This window comes from Dicentrarchus labrax, unplaced genomic scaffold, assembly GCF_905237075.1.
Source record: "Dicentrarchus labrax unplaced genomic scaffold, dlabrax2021, whole genome shotgun sequence".
NCBI lineage: Eukaryota > Metazoa > Chordata > Actinopteri > Moronidae > Dicentrarchus > Dicentrarchus labrax.
Window position 1 is genome coordinate 20,898,574 of NW_026136722.1, and position 17,747 is coordinate 20,916,320.

General features: G+C 40.0%; 1 protein-coding gene across 2 annotated transcripts; it reads right to left on the minus strand.

The window, feature by feature from the left end:
• Positions 1–20: 20 nt before the first annotated feature.
• On the minus strand, positions 21–14,615 carry nosip (nitric oxide synthase interacting protein). 2 transcript variants are annotated; one of them, XM_051387014.1, is made up of 10 exons: positions 14,537–14,615; positions 14,204–14,299; positions 13,085–13,190; positions 12,891–12,972; positions 11,584–11,719; positions 10,292–10,440; positions 1,727–1,843; positions 1,334–1,404; positions 1,126–1,234; positions 21–387 (listed from the first exon to the last, which is right to left on the minus strand). In XM_051387014.1, exons 2-10 carry the CDS (start codon positions 14,271–14,273, stop codon positions 316–318), a joined length of 912 nt encoding a protein of 303 aa, XP_051242974.1. In that variant the 5' UTR covers positions 14,274–14,299; positions 14,537–14,615; the 3' UTR covers positions 21–315. The 2 variants fall into 2 exon arrangements, with proteins under 2 accessions (XP_051242974.1, XP_051242973.1); XM_051387013.1 differs by having other exon boundaries at positions 14,502–14,593.
• Between the last annotated feature and the right edge of the window lie 3,132 nt (positions 14,616–17,747).

Here is a 17,747-nt window from a genome sequence, read left to right on the forward strand (position 1 = left end):
TCACACACTCAATCAGGGTGTAGGATTTGGAAATGCTTTATTATCACTGGCTGCAAATACTCTTCATACATTGACAGACAATCTTTTAAATATAAAAATGTTATTCAGGATAAAACTGTATTTTACATGAATGACAAAATATCTATGGAGGGACTAAAAAAGAAACCCAACTAATTGCTAGTTACCTCCAAAAGGTCATCAAAACAGGTGAAAGTTGTTCATACACCGTTATAAACATACTGTATATCATAGAACTAAAGTTAGGATGTACTGTACATACAGTCATGGTGACAACGCCGTTAAGACCCCATATTCTCACACTTGCATCACTGGACGAGCCTCTTTGGCACGGAGGTCAACCCCAGAGGCAGCAAAGCCGGTTCCACCCTGTCAGAACACGAAAGACTATCAGCACCACTGTAACACTGTTGTGTTCACAACTTAGTACAAAAAAAACATGTTCCTGCATTATGACTAAAAGCTACATGGGCTCTCAGACAGTGAGCCATTACTGTGTCTACCACTGGGGACTGTCTAATAGGTCCAGTAAGTAAATAATATCAGGGATAAATGCTAATTTATGCAATTGTGGCTCCAAACAAAATGGAGAGTCTAATAGCTCAACCATAAACATCTACAGCAGTAAAATGCAAAATACACATAAATGCAGCAGAAATATTAATTCAAAAACATCAGATATAGTGCAACACTGAATTTTACTGTACAATGACTACTTGTACTTTTGATTGACTTTAAATACATTTTGCTAAAATACTTACATACTTTTCCTTTATATGGTTTCGAATAAAGAGCTTCTACTTGCAGTGCAGCATGTTTCTACAGTAGCCCAGAATGGACAAACCAAGGACTGGCTCTAGAGAGGGCCTTTCATGTTTTTTTTAATGAGTTTTGTGGCCACCGTAGTTTCTCCTTCATGCTTGGAAGGTCTACACCACTAAATCCTACACACTGGACGGTAGCAGCCCGCTGACTGCCATCGTGTCAACATCAGAAACAATGGACACGCTGTCTAAAAGCACCTTATGTTCTTACCCAGGAGATAAGTAAATGCAAATCCAAAGAAAGGTGATTTTAGCCAACCTCTACACAGAAGTACACACATACCCTCTGCAGTGGTACAATGTCTTTGTCAGACAGTTTGTCTCCAGTCACAGGATCAATCATGTCCTTCTTGATCAACTTCTCCACACACTCCTGAGTTACCACAGTACCCCTAAGGACAGGACAGAGAGTGTATCAGTTAACCCTTGAGAGTCCAGAGAACACCTAACATCTGAAATGTTTGAGTGAAGGTAGATATGTTGGAACTCACGAGGGTCGCAGAACAGCGCACGGGACACTGTTGCCCAGGACGTCTCTGGTTACTGCACATACATACCGGTCCTGAAGGGAAAAGACAGGATTGTACCAGTAGTGTAGGGGAAATACATCTACTTATAACACCGAACAAGATTTGAGCATGATGTCATTGCCTGTGATGTGACATCTAGTAACTGTCTGTTTGGTTAAGGCGCAAACTTATTGGACGAGCTTCATAAATCATGTTTAATTATGTTGTTGTTAGCAATAACGTTATTTACCGAGTTAGTACAGAGGATTTGTTGTGGTTTTTTTAAACAAAGATGCACACAACTATCAAGCTAGTAAGTGCATGAGGTAAGATTTCAGCTGACCACGTTGCCTGATGGTGCTGATGTAAACTGACCTGGCGGGTGAGCAGGGCCACTCGGTCCAGGCTTGAGTCCAGTGGGGTGAAGCGCACTGTAATAAGCTCGTTCATCTTAATGGGTCGTCCTGACATGGGACATAACACAGCCTTACTCTGGCAGATACAAGAGGAAGGAGAGAAGAGGGGTGTGATTAGAAAAGCGATCTCTGCAGTGCAAAGTTGTAACTGTTCAGCTAAAGGGAGGTTTCAATCTTTGGAAGCAGGGTCAACCCGGCCTCTGCCTTTAAAGCAGTGTCAACATGAAACAGAGATACACAAAATAAACAGACAAATATCATGACATCAACGTTTAAAGCAAACATGGCAACAACCACATAGGGACAAATGTCTCTGCAGTGGCCACAAGTATTTATCTGCTCCAGCTAGGGTTTACACTAGCTGGCATATGTCGGCTTTTGCCCGGTATCACATGTAGTTGTCCTGCAGATGAAATATCAACGGTCAATGCTCCATGGGAACTATGCTGAATATACAGTCGTGAAAAAATTAGGACACCCCATTAAATATTCAGTTATTCATGTTCACATATTGATGTCTAATCTTGTTTTTATTTATCTCTGGAAAAGAAAGTGATCTAATGCAGGTAAACAGCAAAAAATAAAATCGTTTTACTCATTAAACAAAAGACATCAACATAAATGCATATTCTAACTGAGGAAAAAGTTGGGACACCCTACCCCCTAATACTTAGCGTTACCCCCTTTGGCTGAAATTACTTCAGTGAGACGCTTCTTGTAACCCTCTACCAGTCTCTGACATCGGTCTGAGGAAAGTTTGCCCCACTCCTCAATACAGAATGCTTTAACCTGTGTGATGTTTGAGGGGTTTCTTGCATGTACAGCCCGTTTCAAGTCACCCCACAGCATCTCATGGGATTAAGATATGGGCTTTGACTGGGCCATTCCAGGACTCTCCATTTCTTAGTTTTCAGCCAGTCCTTGGTGGATTTACTGGTATGTTTAGGGTCATTGTCATGTTGCAGGGTCCAGTTCCGCTTCAGATTTAATTTACAGATGGTCTCACATGTTGCTCAAGCACCGTCTGATACACTGTAGAATTCATGATGGATTCTAGGATGGTGAGCTGGTGAGCAAAGCATCCCCAAACCATGACACTTCCACCTCCATGCTTCACAGTTCTTTTCCTGGAACGCTGTATTTGGTGTGCGCCAAACATGTCCTCCTCTGTTGTGGTGTCCAAATGGTAAATGGACCTGTACTTGTATAGCGCCTTTCTAGTCTACCGACCACTCAAAGCACTTTTACACTACGTGAATGTGGTACGTAGTGTACACACACATTCACACAGCTAGCAAATGTCCATCGAACAGAAACTAACATTCATACACATTCACACACCGATGCATGGCATCGGGAGAAATTTAGGGTTCAGTATATTGCTCAAGGATACCTCAACATGTGGCACCAGGAGCCGGGGATCGAACCCACAACCTTCCGATTAGGAAACAACCCGCTCTACCTCTGAGCCACAGCCCCGCCCAAATAATTAAATTTTAGACTCATCTGTCCAAAGAACATTATTCCAGAAGTGCTGTTCTTTGTCTACATTCTCTCTGGCAAACTTCAGTCTGGCCTTTATGTTTCTCTTGGAGAGTAAAGGTTTCGTACTTGCACACCTCCCATGAAAATTAAACTTGTGCAGTCTCTTTCTGATTGTAGAGGCATGCACTTTCACATCAACAGTCGCCAGAGCCTGCTGTAGGTCCCTTGATGACATTTTAGGGTTTTTGAAGACTACTTTTAGCATCTCTCAGGGTGAACTTGCTTGGACGGCAAGACTTGGGCATGTTGGCAGTTGTTTTGAATGTCCTCCACTTGTACACTATTTTCCGGACAGTGGAATGGCTGATTTCAATGTGGAATGGCTGAGATCTTTGTAAATCCCTTACCAGACTCATAAGGTGCAACAATCTTCTTTCTGAAGGCCTCAAACAGGTCTTTCGATCTCACCATGGTGTTCACTCTCACGTCAACAGTCGGACTGCACACCAAACTGAATGTCTGAGGTTAAAATAGGGCAAGCCTCCTTCAAAATGCTGAGTAACAATGTTCTAATCATGTGCACCTGATGTGATATACCTGTGTGTGATTTCAGCCATTTTAAGTGGGAAAAAATGTTGGGGTGTCCTAATTTATTCCTCACCAGAAATTGCATGTTTATTTTATTACATTTCACAGAAAGTTCTAAAAAAGTTTTTTCTTCAGTTTTACTTGTTTAGTTATATTACTTGAATCTCTCAGTATTGTTAAAATATTAAATATCCATGTCTAAGTAATGTTAAAAAATACACGTTTTCATAGTATGTCCTAATTTTTTCACGATTGTATAAATACATAAATAGTATCATAATATACTGTGAGCTATGCCAAGACAACTAAAAAAATGTTCTTATTAAAACGTTTGGTTTTGCCACCACTTTCATTTAGAGATTGACCAACTGCTTTTCGCCTGTCTATAGCCTATGTGTATGTGTGAGTGTGTGTGTGTTTTGTTTTTTTTTACAGTTGGTGGGATGCGCAATGGCAATTCTGTTCTTCATATCATGATGTAACACTGGAGAGGTTAAAGAGCTTCTCCTGATTGGAGGGAATAAGGGAAATAAGGAGATCACTGGCTGTCCCCCGACCACCTAAATTATTTAAAGAAATACAAACAAGAGGAGTTAAACATAAAAACCTAACAAAAATTAAAACCAACACCTCAGTAGCACAAAATAAAAGAATGAAATGTGGACTGTTAAATATCAGGTCTCTGTCCTCTAGAGCTGTTTTAGTTAATTAATTAATATCAGATTATAATATTGATTTACTTTGTCTGACTGAGACCTGGCTGTCCAAAGAGGAGTATGTTAGCCTAGTCATATTAATACTCACATTCCTTGAGGCACCGGCCGAGGAGGGGGAGTAGCAGCCATATATGATTTGAGCATTTTAATGGACACTAAACCGAAACTAAATTATAATTCATTTGAAAGCCTTGTTCTTAGTCTTTCTCACCCATCCTGGAAAACACTGCAGCCAGTTCTATTTGTTATAGTGTACTGGCCCGTACTCTGATTTTATATCTGAATTCTCAGAGTTTTTATCAAGTTGAGTCCTTAAATCAGATAAAGTAATTATTGTAGGTAATTTTAATATCCATGTTGATGTTGAAAATGACAGCCTTAGTAATGCATTTATATCATTAATAGACTCAACTGGCTTCTGCCAGAGTGTAAATAAACAGGCTCATTGTTTTAATCACACTCTTGACCTTGTTCTATCATATGGCATTGATATTGAACATTTAATAGTCTTCCCACAAAATCCTTTTCTATTTGACCATTATTTAATAACTTTTGAATTTCTATTATTATATTATAACCCATTAGGCAAAACTTCCTACAGCAGATATCTATCTGACAGTGCTGTAGCTAAATTTAAGGAGGAGATTCCATCAGTGTGTTTAATTCAATGCCATGTCTGAATATAACAGAGTCCTGTAATAACCTTAGTCCCTCCGAAATTGATAATCTTGTTAATAGTGCTGCAGGCTCACTACGATCAACATTAGACTCTATCGCTCCTATAAAAAGGAAATTATTAAAACATAGGAGATTAGCACCGTGGTACAACCACCAAACCTGCCAATTGAAGCAAAAAACAAGGAAATCAAAAAGGAAATGGCGCTCTTCGAAATTATTAGAATATCGCTCAATTTGGCAAGATAATCTTAAAACTTACAGAAAGGCCCTCCGTAATGCCAGAGGAGCCTATTATTCAGCACTAATAGAAGAAAATAAGAACAACCCTAGGTTCCTCTTCAGCACTGTAGCCAGGCTTACAGAGAGTCACAGCTTTAATGAGCCACATATCCCCATAAACCTAAGTAGCAATGACTTCATGAGCTTCTTTTATAATATAATGATTACTATTAGAGAGAAAATTAGTCACCAAATCCCCTCAACAGGTATCACTGGCTCTGCAAGTTTAGGTACTTTAACTAACGTAAACTCAGATATTTATTTAGAATGTGTTTCTGCTATCAATCTTCATCAGTGCTCATGGTGGTACTTTTGGGTCTCTGTAATTAATGTTTCAAAGAGTTTGGTCTAGACCTGCTCTATTTGAAAGTGTCCTGAGATAACTTCTGTTATGAATTGGCGCTATACAAATAAAATTGAATTGAATTGAATTGAATCAGTTAACTTCACTAATTTCTTCATCGAAGCCATCAACCTGTCTATTAGACCCGATCCCAACTAGGCTGCTTAAAGAAGTCGTACCCTTAATTGGCACTTCTTTACTAGATATGATTAATCTTTTTTTATCAGGATATGTACCACTGTCCTTTAAAGTAGCTGTAATTAAACCCCTTCTTAAAAAGCCCACTCTTGACCCAGGGGTTTTAGCCAACTATAGACCAATTTCTAAACTCCCCTTCCTCTCTAATATTATGGAGAAAGTAGTCGCCAAACAGTTGTGTGACTTTCTACATAGCAATAGTTTATTTGAGGATTTTCAGTCAGGATTTAGAGTTCACAGCACAGAGACAGCTCTGGTTAAAGTTAATAATGACCTTTTGATTGCTTCAGACAATGGACTTGTCTCTGTGCTTGTATTATTAGATCTTAGTGCTGCATTTGACACCATTGACCATAATATTCTTTTAGAGAGACTTGAGCATCAAATTGGCATTAAAGGAACCGCACTAAGCTGGTTTAAGTCATACTTCTCAGATCATTCTCAGTTTGTACACGTTAACGATGAATCTTCAATAAATACTACAGTTAGTCATGGAGTTCCACAAGGTTCTGTACTTGGACCAATATTATTTACTTTATATATGCTCCCTTTAGGCAACATTATTAGGAATCACTCCATTAACTTTCATTGCTATGCAGATGATACGCAGTTATATCCATCGATCAAGCCCGATGAAATTAATCAATTATCTAAATTACAAAGATGTCTTAAGGACATAAAATCCTGGATGAGCTGCAATTTTCTGATGTTAAACTCAGAAAAAAACTCTTGTACTTGGCCCAAAAACCTTAGAGACTCACTGTCTAAAGATATAGCTACTCTAGATGGCATTACCTTGGCCTCTAGCACCACTGTCAGGAGTTATCTTTGATCAGGACATGTCACTTAATTCCCACATAAAGCAAACCTCCAGGACTGCCTTCTTTCATTTACGTAATATTACAAAAATTTGACACATCCTATCACAGACAGATGCAGAAAAACTAATCCATGCATTTGTTACTTCTAGGCTGGATAACTGAAACTCTTTATTATCAGGCTGCCCCAATAAGTCCATTGAGATGCGCCAATTAATTTAAAACGCTGCAGCATGAATACTGACAGGAACTAGGAAAAGAGACCACATCTCTCCTGTACTAGCTTTTCTGCACTGGCTCTGTGTAAAATTAAGAATAGAATATAAAATCCTCCTCCTCACCTACAAAGCTCTTCATGGTCAGGCCCCTTCATATTTTAGAGAGCTCATAGCACCCTATTACCCCACTAGAACACTGCGTTCTCTGAATGCAGGGCTACTTGTGGTTCCTATAGTCTCAAAAAGTAGAGCCAGAGCCTTCAGTTACCAAGCTCCTCTCCTGTGGAACCAGCTTCCAGTTGTGGTTCGGGAGGCAGACACCATCTCCACATTCAAGAGTAGGCTTAAGACATTCTTCTTTGATAAAGCGTAGAGTTAGGACTGGATCAGGTGAGTCCTTAACCATCCCTTAGTTATGCTGCTATAGGCCTACACTATCGGGGGATTTCCTATGGTGCACTGAGCTCCTCTCTTCCTCTCTCTCTCTCTTTCTGCACTCATTCACGTCCCATTAATGCATGTTACTAACTTTACTTCTTTCCCGTGGGTTTTTGCGCTTTCTCGTCTTGCAGGTTCTCATGGATCCTGGTGGTGCCTCCTGCCATGGTGACTTGACTGCCATTGCTAATATCACTGAGATTATTAGGGACCGAGCCAGCGACCGCTGGAGGTCCCTATTGTTTTTGCTCGATTTCTTACCTATTCTTATTATTAGGGATCGAGCACTGAAAGTGCAAGACCCTATTGTAATCCAAGGAATTATTATTATTAGGGACCGAGCCAGTTAATGAACTGGAAGGTCCCTATTGTTTTTCCTTCGTTTATTAGGGATCGAGCACTGAAAGTGCAAGACCCTATTGTTCCTGTTTGAATTATTATTTGGTGCCTGTTTGACCGCATATTTGGCCCCCGCAACATGCTCGAAAGTCATGAAATTTTACACAAAATTCAAACGTAGCGAAAATACCGCTATGACATTGTCCCCGTGCACGGGCGCCGCCAAACGGCTAAGCCACACCCCCCAGAATCAGCCCCCAAGACCCGTAAGGCTGACATGTACGAAAATTGCTACGCATGTGTATCATGATAAAAGAAGCAGAAAAGTCTCAAGGACCCATACCTCAAACCCAACAGGAAGTCGGCCATTTTGGATTTTGTGGCCATTTTTGGCGATTTGCACACGTTGTATTTGAACGAACTCCTCCTAGGGCATTTATCGGACCGACTTCAGATTTTGACACAGCCATCTTAACACATTCACTATTAAAAGTTGTGCTATTCACGTTATTCCGTCAAACTTCATGGATGTGGCGTGGCGTTCCGTGGCGTGCAATTTCGATCCTTCGCCATAAAAAGAGGGATTCGTAATAACTTCTGCGTACATGATCCGACTGCAACGAAACTTCACATGTTTGATAAGAGTCCCGCCCTGAACACGTCTATGTGATAATATTCAGTAATAGTCAGAGCGCCACCTAGTGGCAACAGGAAGTATCACGTTTTATACTTTCATGTTCCACTCCTAGCAGGATGATCAGATCCAGCTGAAATTTACTTATAAAATGCAAAACACATTGTTAATGATATGTGATGACTGCGGTGAGTGGGCGTGTCTTTGGCGTGGCGGGAAATTTTGATGTACCGCCACAAAAAACGAATTTGCTATAACTTGAGTGTACATTGTCCAATTCAATTCAATTCAATTTTATTTGTATAGCGCCAATTCATAACAGAAGTTATCTCAGGACACTTTTCAAATAGAGCAGGTCTAGACCGAACTCTTCAACATTAATTACAGAGACCCAACAGTACCACTATGAGCAAGCACTTGGGGACAAGGGCAAGGAAAAACTGCCTGTTAAAAGGCAGAAACCTAGGACAGATCCTCCGGCTCTAGGTGGTTGGTCGTCTGTCTCGACCAGTTGGGGTGAGAGAGAGAGAGAGAGAGAGAGAGAGAGACACACACAGACACATGCACAGCAACAACAGTATTGGCAATGGCAGTCAAGCAGGACCATGGCAGGAGGCTCCACCAGGATCCATGAGAACCTGCGAGACGGCTCCAAACTTCACTTGTCTGATAAGAGTCCCGCCCTGAACACATAGTGATAGCGCCACCTAGTGGCAACAGGAATTAAGTGCTGCAGGGCGATTTTTAGCTGATTTACGTGACATTTTCATGTTGTGGTCCGCGCTTGTTACAACGGCACGTGATGTGGCCGCAGCACACCCCGACTGCCCGTGACGCGGTCGCAGCACGCCCGACGCGCGCCGGGTGCGAGATCCCGTTCAACGCTGCTTGCAGCTTTAATTAGCCAGCGACCGGAAAGGTCCCTATTGTATTTGCTATGTTTCATATTATTCTTACCTATTATTTTTAGCGCCTTTGACTGCATTTTTGCCCCCCTGAACATATACGAAAACTCAATTTTAGTTGGCAAAGTGGTCAGGCCTGGTGAAAAATTTGATATATATTTCGGGTTGGCCACTAGGTGGCGCTACTATCATAAAAAATGCATTTAGGCTAATAACTCCCGCATCGTTCGTCGCACATTCAAAAACCTTGTATCCTGTCTCTCTCTCTCTCTCTCTCCCTGTCTCCCCCTCCCTCCCAGGCAGACGACCACCCACCTAGGAGGTCTGTCCTAGGTTTCTGCCTCTTAAAAGGCAGTTTTTCCTTGCCCCCGTCGCCAAGTGCTTGCTCATGGTGGTACTATTGGGTCTGTGTAAATGTTATAAGGAGTTCGGTCTAGACCTGCTCCATTTGAAAAGTGTCCTGAGATAACATCTGTTATGAATTGGTGCTATACAAATAAAATTGAATTGAACTGCCATTTTCTCCAGCGCTGTGGAGATAGGCCTGGCTATAGTACTGTGAAAGACATAAACACATCCAAAATGCTGTATGAAAGGGGAACTGCTTGCAGACAAAGCCAAGTAACAAATGCTGCTTTCTACTGTTTACTTACCCTCTTTTATGTTGTATTTGTGCCGTCGAACGTGACAAAATTCATACACATTCACACACCGATGCACAGCATCAGGAGCAATTTGGTGTTCAGTATCTTACTCAAGGATACTTCGACATGTGGCGACCAACAACCTTCCAATTAGTGGACGATCTACCCTGCCTCTGAGCAACAGCAGCCGCCTACAAGAATCAGCAACCACTGCAATCACATGGCAGGAGAAGTTACTCACTGGTTTCTTAAGCATTGTGGGCTTGGCCTCTGGTGTCAGTGAAGGAACCCAGAAACTGGGCAGGCTCTGGCTGGAAGTGGCAGCTGAAATAGTGGATGATTCTGCTGAGCTGCTGTCTGTCCTGCTCTTCTCACCTCCTTTGCTCTGCCCTGAAGGCGAAAAACACACGTGCTTTACATTTTCTACTGTCTCAACATTGCAAATGCATTTACTTTCACAAATAATTGTTCCAATTAGAACTGGAAGCATGAGAAAATTAAAGCAATTAATACATTGGGACAAATTAATGCAATGGTTGTATTCTCCAGTACAGCCACTGAACATAACTTCGGTCTCTCACACACACACACACACACACTTAACAGCATGCTTTTGTTTTGCATTTAATTTCCTTTTCATCTTTACTTCACCTTCCTTCTATAGTGGGGAATCGAATGAACATTTCGTTGCCAACCCATTAAACAGATCCTTTATATTAATTATCCCTACATCCTGTCATCTCCTAAATCCAGTATCTAAGCAGACCACAGAAGCAAGAAATGAAAGCATTTCATTGACAGATCCCATCCTTCCATAATATTTACACATTTTGTACCAAGTACTTAAAATGTTTTTAACCACAAAATTGTCCTGTATCAAAGGATGCATGGAGGTTCTCTCCATAAACGGTAAATTGGATGGTAATAATGAATCGCATCCTATCATTTCTACATCTGTGAATACTGATGTAGAATATAACATATGTCTCATTTGAGTAGCCCAGTGATGGAACCTAAAGTTAGGTACAGAGAGGCCTCTTTTAGTTATAGAAAGCTGCAGTTTTACTCATTCGAATCTTGGTCTTGTATTATCCCAATTGAATTTACATATGTACATATGCACTATATTGTTGTTGTCTATGTTTTGTTAATTGCTTCAACGCATGTGGGATTTTGTGTGCCCTGAATGCAACATTATTGTCCTTTGCTAGTCATATTTCTGTTTAAGTGAGGAAATGCACTAATTGTGGTTGTTTTAAGCGATGGTAAAGTGATGTTTTATACTTGTGCTGTGAACAGCTCTGAACATATTCTACTAGTGCCTACTCTGTAGTAAGATTTTTGGATTTTGACTCCTGAGAGCAGGTTTTATGAATAAGACAGAGGAAACTTCTCCACACCATATGTTGACTACAATGCACAGTTCAGTTGTAAACTGCTTTTTCAAAATAAGTCGGTTTGGTGTGTACACAATCTCAGTTGAGTGAGACAGAGGGGATGCAGTGATATACTGAGAATGCTCCAGACACCTACCAGATGTGAATGGGTTGATGGGCTTGGACACAATGCTGTTCTCCCTGGTTTTAAACCTCTCCACCCTCTCTCTTTCCTCTGACTTGGACTCAAGCTGGCTACTGCTCTTCTGCGCTTGCTTCTGCTTTTCATATGCCTAAAGAATTGGAGGAGGAAAACACAGTTGAGTAAGAAGAGAGAATTTCTCTTAATTCTTCTATAACAGAAAAAGAAGCAAAAATTAGAGATTTAGCTGTATAAAATAACATGAAGAATTTATGTAAACACATTGATACAGAGTCACTGGTAGGAGTCAACTGTGGCTGTTGATGTAAGCTGCCCAGGGCTCAAACTTTCTGTGACTGATTATTTTAAATTTATTTGTATTATTTTAAATACAGCTGACTACACAGCACATGTGCTGTCATTAATTTGTATTTATGTGGATTTTGTCAGACAATGTCCTAATTATAAAACAGTGACTGTATAAAAGGTAGCAGCATTGGAATGACTGCTGGTCAAGGTAGAATTTGAGATGCAATTTGTCACCATTTCATACTCATTCTGTTGACTGACAACAGAAACAAAAACATAAAAATGTGTGGTTTCTTCATTCCTCTATTAGAGTAAACTGAATACCTTTGAGTTGTGGCGAAAACAAGACATTTGAGGATGTCATCTTGGGCTTGATCAACAATTTCCCCCATTTTCTGATATTTCATTGTCCAAACAACTACTTGATTAACCGAGAAAATAACTGACAGATTGATTGATAATGAAAACAATCATTAGTTGCAGCCCTAATTGCCGATCGTTCACCAGAGCTGATGTCATTAACCTGTATTTTTTAACTTTTTGAGTAGCTGGATGACTACAAAGGCGCTATACAAGTAAAGTCAAATTTACCATTTACCATACCATTTCTTAATCTGATCCATTTGGAATTCGGTCTAATTACGAATATTCAAACAGAATATGCTGTTTACATGACCCTTATCAAATGCGGAACATTGACATATTTTCTGAGTGTGCATGTAAATGTAGTCAGTGTAGCATTTGCTGCAGTGCTGTGAGATAGGATAGATTACAACAGTGTTAGAAAGTCGTGGATTGTGTTTGCTGTTGCATAGGAAATAAAAGTTTTGTGAACGGCACCACAATGTCTCACTTACATCTTTCATCAGTAGCATAGAAGAAAATATGTAGTAGCTGTTTTTTATGTTATTCCACTGTGGACTCAACAACAAAAACAACCTGGAGTCGCTAGTATGGACTTTCATTAGACAATGCAGTGTGGATTTAGGCTGAGACAGATGTGCAGGGATTACCTTCATTTTTTTGGCAATTTCTGTCTTCTGGTGAAGAATGTATTCAAGAATGGCCTGTTTTTCATACAAGTATCCATCTGGACTGTGGAGAGCAACAGAAACAAGACATACAATGTTTATATATCTGTACATGTATTTATAATATGTTTGTGTGTGTGAGTGTGTATGTGTATGTGTTGGAGAGACAAACATACGTCACCACAGGATCCTGACAGGGCTGCAGGGACAGGCAGCAGCAGTCAAAGTCTTTGATCGCGTCTTTGCCCAGTCGAATGCTCTGTGTTCCATAACCAGATGCAGCTAAGCAGGAGGAGAGCCACACACAACATGCTTACATGGCGTATTGGAAGATTTAATAGGAAACGCTGTCCAAATCTTGTCAGAAACTTTGATTTTTAAATGCATCTACCTGAAAACATTTTGCTAATCTGACTCCAACATTTTAGTTTTAGTGGAAAAAGGATGCCTAGCTGCTAGTAGGGGTGTCATTAGGACAAATAAACACACTAATCCAGTTTTTGTTTGTTTGCTGTACTATACAAATCGAGCATTAAAATGGGAATAGGTAGAAAGTATATCCATTAAAATATTGAATGGTCAATTGCAACTTAATTCCTGTTTAGACCTGGTATTAACAATGCCTAATCACAATGCCTATAGTTCAGTTATAAAATCCCACATCCACCACAGAGCATCTGCTGACAATACAGGTCATTATTAGACTAGAGATTTAGTGTGGTGCTGAACTTGAAAAAGAGGAATAGGACAGTAATAATGGATGTTGACTGAGGTAAGGTAGAGTCCAATAGTGTTTATTACCAGGGGCGGCTCTAGATAACTTGCTGCCACCCCTTTAGATATTTCTATTCAATGAAACAATGATGTAATGTTTTTAGTTCAAATATCTTTATTTGGGGGCTTTTCTAAGCAAATATTGATATATGTGACTGTAAGGAAATCAGCACAGATTTCTGCTACCCCTATGCTACAACATGATTATTTATCTAGCTCAATGCTCGAGATCCAACCCTGTGTCCCACATAGGATCTGGTCACCCTGTGTCTGAGTGATTGGTGTGCTCTCCAAAGTGGTACTTCTTTGGCTCTTACAGACTTACTTCTTGGCCACACTGACATCACCTCCTACTGCTACAATCAGCTGCGTATTACTGGTAACTACTTAAATAATTCGTCCGCACAAATGATCAAAAATGACCCTGCTGGGCTCCGTATTTCAGGTTTATTCGCTAATAGCAGCCATTACTTTAATGGGACTGAGTTGGGGGGACAGTTTTCTAGCTTGGTATGGCTCACCTGTATCTTTCTTTTTCTCGTGGTATGTGTAGACAGCCCCGGCTGTACAGTTCTTCCCATGGCGAGTCATTGTAGTTTTCTTCCAATTTAAATCAGCTAGTTGGAAGGAAAATTAATGGTGTTAATGTTGCTGTGACCACAGAGGCTAAGATGCTAACATTCGCTGCTAGAAATAAAGATAACATTACATATATGGAACACATGCATTGGTCGAATGTATTCAGAAATGGTCACATTATAAAAAAGACATAAAAGAAGAAAAAGAAGGAAAAGGAGGGCTCTTTAACGGAGTCATTACCAGTGCTGACGAAGTTTGTCTATCAAGCACTATACCTTCGTCGTCTCCTTCTTTTATCCTGCTTTTGCTTCCGCGTCCTCCGCGTTCTCCTTCTTCTGTGCGTTTTTTGGCGGATTTCAAGTTAAACTTTCAAGCTACCGCCATCTACCGGACCAGCGTATGTAGAGCTGGATCTTACATTATACATTTTGATATAGTATATCAAGACTGGACCATTATACTTACTGGATCAACATCAAGACTGGAGACTGGACCGTCCAGCGTGTAACATTTAGGAGGATATATTAGCAAAAATGGAATATAATATTCATAGTATGTATATTACCTGAATCACCTCAGAATGAGTCGTATAGGTTATCTACATGCATGTCTCCTTCCATTGAGGCTGTCATGCTTCTACAGTAGTCCAGAACAGACAAACCAAACACAGGACATAGATTGGGCCACTGCCAAATACAGGATGTACTTCCCTGATGCTTTGCTACTGTTTTATTAATTGTTAATTTACTTTACTTTACTTCACATAAGTGTACCAAATGCTGAGATATAGGCCTACTGTGTATATTTTCTAGGCTTTCTGGCATACACTAAAATCAAGAAGGCCTTGCCCCCCATGAAGCTTTGGCGTCCACATCCACAGCAATGTTGAGACCTGGACTCTTTCTAATGGACACTGATACATACGAAGATCAAAAGCTGGAATTTTCTTCTTGAACCCAGATATCATGAATTTAATTTTAGATGAATTTGACAGAACAGAGGACTAATATGTTTACCTTTCCTCTAGATGGTGCCATCATCTCATCCTCAAATAAAGACTTCCAGAAACCTTGTAGGACTATGTCATATGATGAACCATTATCATTGTCAACAGTTTCACAAAAACATTCTACCATTAATACCTGCATAGTGCAGTTTAATACGCACACCATTCCTCCACGTAGAATCATGTGCTTTTTATCCAAGAATACCCCAATTACAGCTTCCTTATCGATAATAGATTCCATCTTCCGATTCCTAAACCATTGTGATCAATCTTTAGCTTCAGAATGGGTCTTTTCCTGGTTTAAAATTGGAATCACTGTTTCCATTTAGCTTAACTTAAAAAATAAAAATTTCAGCTGTATTGTACCTCTTTATAGGCTGTTATTTCTACTAAAAATGTTTTGCATTGGTTAAACCATTTGAAAAAATATTTCAAAGGGGTTACATTAATGAAAAAAGTGTACCCACTGGCTTAAACCACCACCATTACCATAATGGGGTGTTGAGCCACTTCTAACTCAAAGTGCTTGTACTTGTGTCCTGAACTGACAGTGCTGTTAGTAGTGCCTGTGTTTACCTTATATGTCTTGTTTATTTCTGCATCTGTACAGCAGCATTTCCTGCCTATGTGACTGTGGATTTCCTGTTTGCAGATCCCTACACCCATTGCAACTAAAGCTCAAACTAACACATGCACAGAATAAAAAGAAATAACAATGACTAGCAGGCACTTTTCTATACATCACTTAGACACAAGGCATCAATACTGGAAAACACAACACTTTCTCTGGCACTGACCTCCTTAGTTCTTGGGTTTCCTAAATTAACCTATAAACATTTAGAGAAAGTTAATATATATTTCTGGAGTGTGATTTTCTTTCAGGGTGGAGACACATAAACATACAAAAATGAATCAGGATAATAATCAGGGAAGAGTCACATCTTCTTGCACAGATAAACACAGTGGAAATACAAACACCAAGTTGACCCGCAGTTATCTTCTTAGTTCATACCAGCAGGTCCAGACCATATAAGGTCAGATATATTCAGATTGTTGGGTCGCTATGGTGACATAGTTAAAAGTAAAATCTGGAGTTAGTGATGTGATGCGAGTGGTAAGGGAGGCTTTAGCAGATAGTGGGACTTGACCACCTTCATAAACAACTATCCCCCATAGGCAGCCCGCCCAGCAGTTATCAGGAGCACTTCTCTTTATCTTCACTCTTTGAACATGAGCCCGTCACTATCACTCCATCAGCACCCTGCCCATTTCCCATCCTGATGCCTGCTGCACATTCTTTCTGTTTTCAACACAAATCAGCTTCACTGGCATCAACATATCAAGAATAACTTTCTTTCGCCCTCTTTCTCTCAGCAGCAGGACGGTGTGGGATTTAGACAAAATAACTACAGTGTGTGTGTTCATGGTAATGAAGGAACATGTTACCCCGTGCAACAGTGTGGCTCATTGATATGTTTTTAATAGGTATAGTCTACAATGAAGCTCTATGGCACAGAGGGATAATATATATCATAGTTGTTAGTATGCAATCATTGTTGGTTTTGGTATTTTCATGGGCTTTGTTGACAATCAGAAAATTCTTGAAGATCAGAAGCTTACCAACCAATAGTTACTACAAAGCCATTCAAAGCAAGAGGCAAAGGTCAGAGCAAAAGTCTGGAGCAGAAAGGAAAGGTGTTACCACTCTGAATAACGAAAGACAGAGAAATTGGCAAAATATCTTACTTAAGTATTTTTGAACACTGTGGCTTGCAATGACAAAAGGTGTTTATAAACTGGAATAAACTACAGGATAAAAACACATCAACATTGATATTACGTGTGCGTCCAAAGTTACACTGTTTTTATTATGAAATTCCCTCTTTGTGCTCGATGCTCCACTGCAGTTCAGCAAGGAAACAATGTCTGTGAATTTTGTACAAGACTGTAACTTTCTGTACACCTTATATTAGCTTCAGCAAATATTAAGAAAGCATTTTAAACAGAACAAGCACTGTTGATTTTGTCCTTATCACTTATATCGGAATGGATGTCTTTGCAGCAAAAATCGAGGAACAATGTGGACCTATTCTGTAATGTAGAGTGGACAGAGACTTTGTGTACTTGTCACCCCGTGTGTCTGATACGTGATCTGTTAACCTGTAAGAACACCAAAGTGGTAGTCGTGGAAGACTCTCAAAGACAATCGTCATTAATCAGATGTGAGTGGCTCTGTCAGTAATCAGCAGAGGTGGGACCATGTTATTGTTTTGCAAGTTACAAGTAAGTCTTAAGTCATCATTTCCTCTTCACCAAATTGCCATTTTAACAACAGAATAAATAAATCAAAATTATCATTTGTATCATCTTTTTCAACTGGTGCTCAGTAACGTTACGTTAGTTCCTCATAGTTCTCTACTGCAACTTGATTAGTTCAAACAAAGTGGGTCAGGGGAATCTCGGTGGCTGGTAAATTAAGC